Source organism: Girardinichthys multiradiatus, chromosome 8 (genome assembly GCF_021462225.1).
Source record: "Girardinichthys multiradiatus isolate DD_20200921_A chromosome 8, DD_fGirMul_XY1, whole genome shotgun sequence".
Classification (NCBI taxonomy): Eukaryota; Metazoa; Chordata; class Actinopteri; order Cyprinodontiformes; family Goodeidae; genus Girardinichthys; species Girardinichthys multiradiatus.
In genome coordinates, this window is record NC_061801.1 from 39830389 (window position 1) to 39843131 (window position 12743).

The 12743-nt window shown below is 42.3% G+C and overlaps 2 protein-coding genes across 2 annotated transcripts; both read right to left on the reverse strand.

The window, feature by feature from the left end:
* Positions 1-1600: 1600 nt before the first annotated feature.
* On the reverse strand, positions 1601-3262 carry LOC124872347 (tripartite motif-containing protein 16-like). The gene has a single exon (XM_047372235.1). It carries the CDS (start codon positions 3260-3262, stop codon positions 1601-1603), a length of 1662 nt encoding a protein of 553 aa, XP_047228191.1.
* Positions 3263-4492: 1230 nt separating this feature from the next.
* Positions 4493-10712, reverse strand: txnl1 (thioredoxin-like 1). Its single transcript, XM_047372479.1, has 8 exons — positions 10436-10712; positions 8286-8382; positions 7195-7368; positions 6309-6431; positions 6106-6175; positions 5862-6034; positions 4819-4923; positions 4493-4727 (listed from the first exon to the last, which is right to left on the reverse strand). Exons 1-8 carry the CDS (start codon positions 10531-10533, stop codon positions 4698-4700), a joined length of 870 nt encoding a protein of 289 aa, XP_047228435.1. The 5' UTR covers positions 10534-10712; the 3' UTR covers positions 4493-4697.
* Between the last annotated feature and the right edge of the window lie 2031 nt (positions 10713-12743).

Below are 12743 nucleotides of genomic sequence, written 5' to 3' on the forward strand. Positions count from 1 at the left end.
TTTGTTTATTATTATCACATATTCACCATATAGCCACTGTACGTGAGGTACATCCGGGTATAGAACATGGATGGATGGATGATTCTAAAACTCATTCGATATCATGATCTCATTTCAAAGAGATAATTCATGTTTTCTGTTGCTTTTTTAGACTCCAAGCAACTTCATTCAACTGAGAGTTCAGACCTGAGGAGACGAAGGATTGATATGATAGAGAATCTACAGTTATGTGAACAAAATAAAGACACCCTTTAAAGTTTGTGTCAGTTTGTATTTAAATGAATCAGTCATATACACATGGCTGTGCAACCACTGTTAGAGCACAAATCATCAGCAGATCTCACTGGTTCTCTAGCTTCCTACTGGGAAAAGACTGAGTTGATCATCTCCAGATCTGAGATACAACTTTGGAGGCTTCATAAACTCTTCATTTCTGAAGATGTTTCCCAATATGAAACTCAGAAAAACGTACAAATCCAAAGGGAGTGCGCCAGACTATAAGCTACTCATAATTTCAGTGAAAGTACAGTATTTAGCTACTCTCGTTTTAACTACATTTATTGCGACCATAACAAATGATCAGTTATTGTATATATGTTCTAATGAATAAGATACTGTACTTGCCCCAGATTTAATGCTCTATATTGGTTCATTGCTAAGCTATCTGCTATCTGTAACACTGGTTCACTGAATTTAAGAGCCTTTGATAAGCAAAATGTTAATGAATGATGGCTGGATCAAGACATTTGCACAGAGCTGCAGCCTGATGTGACAAATGACAGTAACAAGGTCATTTAACACTGTGTTTAGTAAAGCGTGATGGTTTGTTATAAAGACAACCCAGGCTGCAGCAGAAGTGAAAGAGTTAATTAAGGTCCACAGCAGTAATACGGCCACACACCAACCAAAGGAGACCAGACAATAACATCTAAGATTTAATGAAACTAGAGACATTTAGAAGAAATACAAGGGAAACAATTACATCCATCCATAACAGGAAAAAGCAGATTTAATGTTTGAATTTTATCACAGGGACTCTATCCAGACAGTCAGAACAAAACTACTGCAGAAGAAATGTAGACATTGTCTAGTGGATAATAAAGTGTATCATTTTGCTTTTTAAACTAATTACATCTTATGTTTTATAAAAGTGTATTAAATCGTATATTGTATCATAGGTCATTACACATTACATCCTAAAACATTGTAATGTAACCCTATAACAGTGTATCATATCATAGTATCACTGTTTCTCATTCCTGTGCATCCAACACTTTTAATGTAATTTTACCAACAGAAACATTATGCTGTCACTGGTTTTAAGGTGGAGTATCTTTCTGTTGTTTTCACTTTATTCAGTTACTGAACAATATCTTTATATTTTAATCTTTTGTACAGATCTATATCCAAATGTTTAACTTTAGTCAACTTGTCTTTAATTTTTCCTTATATTTTTCTTTTTTATTTGCATTTAAGCGTAAAATAAATAGAAATTTAACCATGTGTGAGAACCAACTATTGTTTTGCCATTTTGCCATTTCCTTTACTGCTGCAGAAATGTGTGATTATCTGCTGATGATACAAATAAAGGAGAATTATTTTAATCAGATTGATAATCTTCTGCTAAAAAATCAACAAACTCAGCACAGGTTGTAGTATATAAACCAAACCCAGGACAGAGAGGCCTGGCGAACGTAGTCTGGACTCTGTGGAGGAGCGTCATGATGTTGTCAGAGATGCTGTAAAAGGACAGAATACCTGCACTATGATCTAGGTAGACCCCTACTCTGGATGAGATCGGACCGGAGACAGGAGTTCTGATGCAGTCATGTCTGAAGTCGTAACCCTCATTGCAACACTGCAAAGCCCAGGACTTTTTATTGTTTCCAAACGCACTTTCATCCCCTTTTCTCTTGATTTCCTTGTATGAAACAGCTATAAAAACATCCCAGCTGTCTTCTGCCTTCCATTCCACCTCCCAGTAACAACGGCCAGTCAGACTTTCTCTACACAAAATCTGGGGCCAATCTGAGAACTCGTCTGGGTGACCATGGAAAACATAATTTACATATTGATACTTTGCCCTCAAATTATTCTCAACGCTGATGCATTTGTGTTTAGTCCTTGGACCTAATGAAAGAGGACAGACGTATTCCAGGAATTCCTCTCTAGTCTTTGGTTCTGCCTGTGGAACCAGAACATCCATGTCAGTCCCTGTCGGTGGGACTTGGGTCCATTCCTCGCTGAGAACATCCTGTAGTTTCTCTCTGAGCTCAGACACTGTTCCTTCAGCGTCTTGGTTGAAGGTCAGAGACTGAACGTTGATATGGGTCAGGTCTGCAGCTTCACTGAGACGTGATAAGGAGCTGTAGCTCTGCAGAAACTGGATGTGGTCTTTAGTCTGTGAGAGCTCCTCCAACACAGTGGTTCTCCTTCTCAGCTCCTTGATTTCCTGCTCCAGCCTCTCCTGGAGCTCGTTCACTTTGTTCACCTCAGATTTCTGTCGAGATCTGATCTGCTGCTTCACATCTGTGAAGATCTTCTCGCTATCCCTCACAGCCTTATCAGCAGACTGGTTGATGTCCTCTACCACCTGCTGAAGCTTCTTCACTTCCTTCTGTCTCTCCTGGATCCTCTGCTGGACCTTCTCCTGACTCGCCTCCAGATCTTTCTGCTTGTTACTCATTTCTGCTGCAGCTGAAAGCGTCTCGTGGCCTTTATGTTCATCCATTAGGCAGAGATAACAGATGCAGCTCTGATCAATGCGGCAGAAGATCTTCATCACCTCACTATGAAGGGGACAGACACTGTCCTCCAGCTTGTTTGACGGCTCAACCAGCTTGTGTTTCTTTAAAGCAGCGACGTTAAAGTGAGGCTGGAGGTGCTGCTCACAGTAAGAGACCAGACACTGCAGACAGGACTTTACAGCTTTCAGTTTCTTCTCAGTACAGAAATCACACTCCACATCTCCACATTTAACAGAGTTTGGATCACCAGGAGCAGCTTGAGGTCTCACCTTCCTCTTCTCCTCCACTAAATCTGCCAACACAGTGTTCCTCACCAGGTCGGGCCTCGGTCTGAAGGTCTGTCTGCACTGAGGACAGCTGTGGATTTCCTTCTGATTCTCCTCATCCCAGTACTTCTTAATGCAGTTCAGGCAGTAGCTGTGTCCACAGGGAATAGTTGCAGGATCTTTCATAAGATCCAAACAGATGGAACAGCAGAGTTTATCCTGCTCCAGCTTTAGCGCTTGCTGTGCCATTTCTGAGCTGCTGGAGAATGAGAAAACAGGAAGTGTGTGCTGGGTTCTGACAGCAGGAAGAGGAGGGAGGAGTCATGTGGTTCTTTTCTCCAAGAACAAGCAGATCAGAACTTCCATGTCTGGTCCAACACTCAAGAAATGGCCTTTAATGATCTTTTCCAAAGTTCATTTTCTTTAACTTGCTGAGCGTATAGTGAGATCAAACTAAAATATGCTAAACATAAAGATAGAAGTACTGAACTACAGCGTCCTCTATGCTTCAAAGCCAGAGGTGGCCAGTTTCTTAATAAAAAGTACTTTAAAGAGCAATTTTACAGCAGCTTGCTTCCCACTTTTACTTAATAATATACATAATACTTAATATAGTAATATTATTTTGAAGTTATACTACTCTTAGTTGAGTCCAGTGTTTGGCTACTCTTCCCACCACTGATCATTTCACTGAATGAAGAAAAGCTGTTTTTAACCAAACATGCATCAGACAGCCACACAGTTTATGACTCTTTATTTACACAAACCTCTTCGCTCTCATGTTGGGTTCTATGTGTTGAGCCTGCTGTGACATGTGGAGGGCAAGTGAACATCTGGTGTCAAGTCCTGCTAGAAAATCAGCATCTCCATAAAACCTGTCAGCAGAAGGACACATGAAGTCCTTGGTAGATGGCTGCGTTGACTGTGGACTTCAGAAAACCCAGTGGACCAGAACCAGCAGATGACTTGGCATCCCAAACCATCAGTGACTGTGGAAACTTCATATTGGACTTAAAGCAACGTGGATTCTGTTCCTCTCCTCTTTGTCTCCAGACTCTGGGATCGTGATTTCCAAGTGAAATTTAAACTGTAGTTTCATCTGAAAAGAGGACTTTTTGGTTTGTATAATTTGGCTTTTCATTAGCTGTAACCTTTAAACAATAAAATTAACTCAAATGAAGCTTGAAATATATCACATTATATAATGAATGTATAAAAGCTTTCCTCTTTACCTTTTCTAAAATTGAAACAATTTTAAACTATTTAATCAAAATACAATTATTTATTGAAAACTATATTATCTCCAGATAGAAAATTGGGAAATAGTGTAACTGACATGGGTCAAAGTGCAGAATATCTATGTTTTGTATTTCTTTGCTAAGCATATGTCTGAGAGCACCACCCTGATTCCGACCTGGACTTGGATACCAGGTAATAACCGGTCCTGACCAGCCCTGAATGAAGCAAACTGGAAGCACATGCCTTTGAAAAAGGTTTGTGTTTTATTTACAGCGATTTCAACAGAATTACAATATAAATGATTCTCCAGAGATGGAGAGTTCAGTTAGAGCAACAGGAGGGATGCTGGAGGTTATTTTCTCTAACAGCTTTGGCAGAAGGAAAACCCTCGACTGTTTCTGCAGCCTCTTCTTCTTCTTATCCTCCCTCGGCTTCTTCTTCCTGCTCAGTGACTCTCGCCTTTCTTGCCAACAACCTGTAGGGTGACCACATGAACACATCACTGCTGGTTGGGACACATTTAAACACATTTAACTAAATCAGTGCAAACTGGTTCTGCTTCGTACCCTCTTGAAGTCGTTCATGTTGGTGGCCTGAACCGGAGTGCCGATGAACGTCAGGTAGTTGATTTTTGTCGTCTCCTCGTCTCCTTGGTTTGACTTGACAAACAACTATAGAAAGAACAAAGGTAACAAGCCTAGTTAGACACTAGATGGTGATTGGTTGAGATTTTCTGTGTTTCTGACGGTTGTGTCAGAAAATTCAGCTCTGATTTGTTTCAGATGGAGTGAATTTTCTGTTTAATCTACTGCAAAGGCAGCTGCATCAGAGATGAACTGCAATAGTTTTAATGCTAGGTTTACTGAGGGGTACCTTGATGCTGCCTGATGTCTCTATAAGTCATCCTCTGTGCTGTTCTTAACCCAATGTAAATTGATGACTGTCCAGCACTCAGGTAACTGACTAAAGAACCTGTTAATTAGTTAGACCACAGGCGTGTCTTGAAGACATAAACACCTAGATGACTTTTAATTTTCTGCTTTTTAACTCAGACCGGACAGAGGTTGCCATATTTGGACCAGAAAATCTAAAAAAAAAAAATACTTCGTTGTCACCGACTCTAGATGGCATTAACTTGGCCTCCAGTACTAATATAATAGACCTTATGCCTCTTTTCCACAGCGCAGTCCGGTACGGCTCTACTAACTTTTTAGGCTTTTCCATTAGTAACGCTTACGGGGAACCTGCTTGCTTCCGGTTCCAAGCGAACCGACCTGTGCTGAAAACAACTGCCAGTGTTAGTCCGTGAGGCAGACACCCTGTCTAAGGCTAGGATTAATTTTCCTTTTTGTTAAAGCTTATACTTAGATTGGCTTAGGTTGTCCTAAGCTATCTCTGTAGTTATGCTGCTATAGGTTTATTCTGCTGGAGGACTTTTCCTCACTTTACTACTTTCTCCTACTACTCTCCATATCTGACATTAATTTTGTGGTCTCTCCCCGTTTTCCATTTTCTTTGTCTGCTTTCTGTCCTTCTAACCCCCAGTTAGAATTAAATTTGATGAGTTTGGATCTCTGGCCAAACCAAAAATACGTGTAACGGCCCTCACCGTAACACTCTGGACGTTTTGAAACTTGACGTAACGCAGAGGAATCAGACCGTCGTCTTTGTAGTCTTCCTCCAACAGCTCCAGGGTCTGGGTGGCTTCACTCCGCTCAGCATCATCAAAATCCATCGACCGAGGAAGATTAATGAACACCTTCAGGACCTTCGGGGCTTGGGCTGAGGAGGAAAGGCAACAGATGAGACATGGGAAAGGTGGATCCTTGGATCCAAAGGAAGGAAAAACTCACCTAAATCTGAACACTGGAGCTTCATAGAGAAAAGCTTGACAGGCTGGTTGAAGGCAATCGTTATCAACAGCTTGGGGAGGAAAAACTTTAATTAATAGTTGGAAAACCAAGCCCAAAGTATGAAACAGAAGTTTTTCTGGTAAAACAGAAACATTTCAAAGCAAGATTAGCTCTCACACATTCCTCAGACTGCTGGGTTTTACCTGTTCGTCACAGTCAGACTCCAGGTAGGACGAGTCTTTGATTAAGCATTTGTCGAAGCCACAGTCGTCACTCTCGTTGAGGCACTCACAGCCAGCTTTGTTGACGAAAGGCATGAGGTCCATCTGAACAACACAGACAAAGAGATCACAACATTATTCTAATGTAAGTAGACAAACTCTCTGTCCCAGTCTGGGGTTTATATTTCACTCCTGGTTCCAGACTGGTACCTGAGAAAGTTTGTAACTGGTTTGATTTATATACCAAAAACGAAAGAGCACGGGCACGGCGCTAGTAGTGTAGGGGTTAGGCCCACACCATGTGCAGAGGCTATAGTCCTCGGTGCGGTTGTCCCGGGTTCGAGTCCCGGACCCGGCAACCTTTGCTGAATGTCTCCCCCTGTCTTTGCCCTCTTTCCTGTCCACCTACTGTCAAAAAATGAAAAATAAAGGCCTCTAGTGCCGCAAAAGAGAAAAAAAAGCACTACAATAAATTACTCTAATCAAACTGGATTCTTTTATACATGCATGTTTTCTAAAGGCTGGCAGACTTCATCCATTTGCCTGAGTGCTCCCTGTCCTTCATCGTTCTAAACTTAGTAATGCTGAATCTGATTATTGGCCTTATTTTAATGATGGTTTAAATCTACAGGGCTGAATGAAAACTGAACTCATCTGTTGTTTAGTGAAGAACTTTTAGCATTAAGGCCTCAACCTGCTGCACAAACACAGGTTTACCCTCAAACCACAAACCAACCTGTGGATTTCATGTTCAAGTTGTTCAACACAGAATGTGGATCTTTCACTGAAAACATAAACTAGTTTTCTCTGGAACCAGCTCCAGAACCAGAACTGGAACCCGATTGGTGGAAAAGCAGGGAAAACTCACGTATCCCTTGGGAATGTCGGAGTCCTCGCTGTTTCCCGGGTCATTCTCTGTGTGCTGTTTGATCTTCTCCTCCAGGCCTGCAGCGTCTGCTCCCTGATACTGATCCACCCGAACCCGGTTCCTGAAGAACAAGAAGGTGGGCGTCGCTGAGATGTTGTTGGCTGCAGCTGTTCCCTGAAGAAGAAAAAGACGCTTCTGTTGACTGACTTTTAGATCACGGTTTAAAAGTTACTTTAAGTTTTAGCAGGAACACCACTGCTGTTTGATTCAATCTGTAGAGCCTCGGGTTGATTTTTCTCCTAATTTATCCCTATAAAAACCTCTTTAGATGCCTGTTTGGGACCATTGTCCTGCTGGAACTTCCAATTATGCCCAAATTTCAACCACCTGATCCAAACTGTCCCCATCAGACGAAAGGAAATTGTTCAGAAACAACCCTGGAACCACCAAAGCTCAAGCCTGAAGAACGAAGCCCTTGCTTCAAGACCATCGCCTTCACGTTGGACTGAAATGTGCAGCTGCCAACATGGACCACACAAATGTCTTCTGGAGAAAGGTTTGATGCTCAGATGAGATAAAGACTGAGCCACAATGATAAGAAGGTTTGCAGGAGTGAAGCTTTCAAACCTAAGAATAAAATTTGTTGTATAATAATCTGAAAAACACATTGAAACTGGTTATGGATCAAGCTGACATTAAGCTTCTGGATCGGCCCAACCTCAACCCTGTTCTAACTGTGTGGACTATGCTTAAAAGGTGGGTCAGCGGCAGGAAACCAGGTCAAATATCCAGTCAGAAGCTGGCTGAAGGCCACAGCAACCATGTAGTCGAGGTGCAACCTGCCAAGAGACATCTGACCAAATATTAGTGGGGCTGTAAGTATTGTTCAGCCTGTATGGATGAGAGAAAATCCACATAAAATTCAAACTTGTTCATCAAGCGGTTCAGACAGCAGCTTTTAGTCCCCATTAGAGTAGATAACCCTTAGTGAAACATGTGAACCATCTTTTCTCTTTATGGGTCTTTTCTACGGATGTGTTAGAAGAATGCTGTGTGCAAACCCTGAGGAGGGTGTGGGGGGTCAGATTTACCTGACAGACATGAACGTCAACCTCCAGGAAGACCACCTGTGGATATTTGTTGCTGAACATGTTGAAAGCTGGAGCTATTCTGATGCAGGGCCGGCAGCTGCAGAGAGGAGGAGAACATCACAGATCTGCTCTGATTCTGAGATTAAACATCACATAAAATATCGTGGATATAAAACGTCTACACAGGTATGTTAAAATGTTTGTCTCTCTCTGATGTAAGAAAATGAGACCAAGATAAATACTTTCAGAACTTTTTCAACTTTAATGTAACCTGTACATCTACTGGTGTCTAAATGTCTCTGAGGTTGATTAACTAGGCTAACCAAGAATGACTTTCAGCATCTATGTTTAGGCTAGATTTGAACGTGACCAAAAGGCTGAAATCGTCCCTTTTCAACATATTTTTATAGCTCAAGAAAGACAAGGACTAATCAACATTAATAGCCACAAGAAGGACCTCCATGGACCTCCAGTGTTTGGAGGTGTGTGTGAACAAGGAGTAGTCTGGCAAGACAGAAACCTTTTCTCATAAAGAAAAACTTTCAGGCCTGAGTAACTTTTACAAAAACACGTTTAAATTCTCTCAAAATCCGATGAAACTAAGTTTGAACATGTTGGCACTACTTCAATAAAAGTTAAGGCGCAAAAACAACACTGCGCTTGACCAAAACAACACAGAAACTATTGTGAAGCATGGCGGTGGCACTATCATGCTTTGGGGCAGTTCGCCTTCACGTCGAAGCTGTTAGATCTGCTTTAAACCAGCCACAGTTTGTTTTCTCTGATATTCTGCTTCTTTTGGGCAGGTGTGAACGCTCCTCTGAACTCTGGTCCATCTGGAGATGTGGTTCTAGGTTTACATGCCAGTGAAGTCTAGTGGAGCCCGCTTACAGCGGTGATGCAAACGGACTTTCCAGTGAACCACAGAGCGGAGGGGGACCCACTGGCCTGAGGCTCATACTAGGAAGTTACTTCTCAGAAAGCAAATAGGTTAGAACAGCAAACTAAACCTTACTCTGCATAATGTGGTGTTGCAACAGCGTTTATTTTGGTTCTGAGCAAGTCAGCTGAAGGGGATCGACTCCTTCAAACATTTTTCCTTTCCAGGCGGGAACTCGATTTCAGGAATAATGCCCCAAACAAGCAGCCGTTGTAAATGAGTGACGAGATCCAGGCAGTTTGGTCTCTCAAAAGTGAAGTTTAAAAGTGACCCGAACCAGATGGAAGTGGGACATTTTATGGCATCATCCCTCCAACAGAATCAAACAACCCAGACTACACTGGTGTGAAAGCACCTTCAGATAGAGGTGGAGGGACTTATCAACACTTCCACATATTAGTCCGAGTTGGAACAAAACCGTCAGACTTCTTGAAAGTTGAAGAGGAACTTCAGCACCATGATCCAAACCAACCTAACTCTGGCTTCACAGGAAGCAGATTAAAATTCTGGAACAGCCCAGTCAGAGCCCAGACCTGTGAATCTGAATGAAAATGTGTGGGCTGGTCTGAGCCGGGCCGTAAACAGGAGACTCTCTGGTTCTCTGACAGATTTGGACCTATCTGACAGTTACCTGACAGATGTTGCCCGGTCTAGATGTGACACGTTGGTAGAGTCCTACTCAAAGACACGGAGAGGTGTGATAAACTTAACAGGTGCTTCAAAAACTGTTCATTTAAGGATTTGGACATTTCTACACCCACGTCACGGCTTTCCTATTGAATTTTACAGGTTTCGGATCACATTAAAGGTGGAAAATGTTCTGAAATGATCGATCTTGGTCGATCTTTTCTTAAACTGACCTGTCATTCTAATAGGACCGAGTAAAGCGTTTATATCCACAGTCTGGTACAGCTGGTACACCCAGTTCCAGGTATCATTATTACAGTATTATACTTTAAATAAGAGCCCCCTGATCACAGCGGTGCTGCGCCTCAGCAGCTAACTAACTAATACTGCCAAGTCATTGTAAGCAGCAGAGCTAGTTAGCTCCTACCAGCTAACAGCAGCGTGGATCTCTGAGGAAACTAAAGCTACTCCAGCATCCAGCTTTCTTTACTTCTTCACATCTCTCAATCCTGATCTGTCATGTTCACAGAACCCCCAGAAATAGCCTGGTTAGCTGTTTCCACGCCGGTGTGGAGAACCTTACCCGGCCATTGTGAACTTCACCACGGCTAGCCTGGAGCCGGCGGCCGCTAACTCCGGCTGAAAGTCCGGGTCGCTGCCGATCACTTTAACACCAACCATGGTCCGATTCTGGCCTGAGGTCCGAGCCTGATCCTCCGGGAGATGTTGAGCGCAGGAAACCGGACGGCCTGGTGGGTTTGGGGTTTTGTTTTTAGCTTTCTGTCAGAAAATTAGCTCAGCAGCACACTACGGAACCACACAGCACCGTGAAGAATAGAGTCTCCTGATTGGTCAATTCCCGACAGGAAAGGTGGAGTTTGTTCTTCTTCTTTGTCCCATCAAATCCTCTTTACTGCCCTCCAGTGGAAACAGAACAAATTACTTTGATGACCATAGCAGAAAATCTAAATTCTGACCCAGCAGCTCCTTTGCAGGCTCCTTGGGTGTGTTTAAAATCGTTTTTCAGTCCTGTGATCGTGTCTAACACTTTTTAGACTGATTTTCTGTATGTTATGCTTTGACTGAAACTGCTGCAGACAATGATAAAGGCTAGAAAACGTACTGAAGATTTTTGCAGGGTTCCTGACATTTCATGGCATTCACTTACATCGCCATTTCTATTTTGTTGCTTAGCTAGGCTGAGAACTGGATTTTAAAGCTCATTAAGATCTAGAACACATCTTTATAATAACTAAACTGAAAAAGCAAGACTTTCCCTGAGCTTTATTTTAAAAGGCCAACAGATTTACGCATTTATTGCCAGTTTCGACTCTTTAATAAGGCAGAATCTAAATTCTGTACAACATTAGGGCTTTTATTTTGAAAAGTATCCATAAGCCTAATTTAGTGATGATGAACTGGGCTTTGCAAAAATCTGCTTGATGAAATATTGAGACTTTAAATTTAAGTTAAGTCCACACTTTAAACAAGGCCAATCCAAAAAATTCAATTTTTTGTCATTAAAGCTAAACTTTCTGGTGAGCTATGAATTTGTTTCCTTCTGCATAATCTAGTCTCACATTTTTATTGTTGAATCGTGAACTTTAACCTTAACTGAGGCAGTGAGGCCTGCATCATTTTCGATGTTGTTCTGGGTTCTTCTGTGACCTCTTGGATAAGTCGCTGATGAACCTTTGGAGTAATTTTGGTAGATCAGCCACTTCTGGGAAGGCTCTCCGTTTTCACCACGTTCTCTCGGTGGTTCTCTGGAGTCCCAAAGGCTTAAATGTCAGTGTAACCCTTTCCAGACTAACTGATGCAAATAACGTTGTTTCTCATCTGTTCTTCAGGTTCTTCAAGAACAGCATTTGAGATCTTTTAGCCTACTTCATGTTCTCAGACCAGTTCTATTTAAATTGTTTATTTATTCTACAGACAGGGCAATAATCAGGTCTGTGTGTGTTAGTGAAACTGAACCACCTAATTTATTTTTTAGCATGGAGGTACATTATATTCTCACACAGGGCCAGGTTTGAGGTGAACACTTTGTCACTGCACTATAAACTAATTTTGGGAAAATGGCTCTGAACAGCAAATATTCTAGAAATAAAATCACTGAAAGGTTTGGTTTAAGTGTACATAACCACTGAAGCAAACTAATTACCATTCATCACATATCCCCTTAAAGGGTTTATTTAAAACATCCATTTTCAGATTTGAACAGCAAACTTCGTTTTTTAAAAATGAGAAATGGCTACATATGTTTGACATTTATTTTCCATTTTCTGTAATCCACACATGGTCAAGACAAATAGAAAGTTTCACCTTGACCAAATATTCAAGTGTCTGACAGGAAGCAGCGCGTGATGCTGGGGAAGCACGTCTCTGACTCCCTGACCATCAGCACCGGTTCCCCCCAAGGCTGTGTTCTCTCTCCTCTGCTCTTCTCCCTGTACACCAACAGCTGCACCTCCAGTCACCAGTCTGTCAAGCTTCTGAAGTTTGCGGACGACACCACCCTGATCGGACTCATCTCTGATGGTGACGAGTCTGCGTACAGATGGGAGATGGACCATCTGTTGGACTGGTGCAGCCAGAACAACCTTGAGCTCAACGCTCTAAAGACAGTGGAGATGGTTGTGGACTTCAGGCAGAACCCAGCCCCACCTGCCCCCATCACCCTCTGTGACTCCACAATTGACACTGTGGAATCTTTCCGCTTCCTGGGAACCATCATCTCCCAGGATCTCAAGTGGGAGCCAAACATCAGCTCCCTCATCAAGAAAGCCCAGCAGAGGATGTTCTTCCTGCGGCAGCTGAAGAAATTCAACCTGCCAAAGACTATGATGGTGCACTTCTACACAGCCATCATTGAGTCCATCCTCACCTCC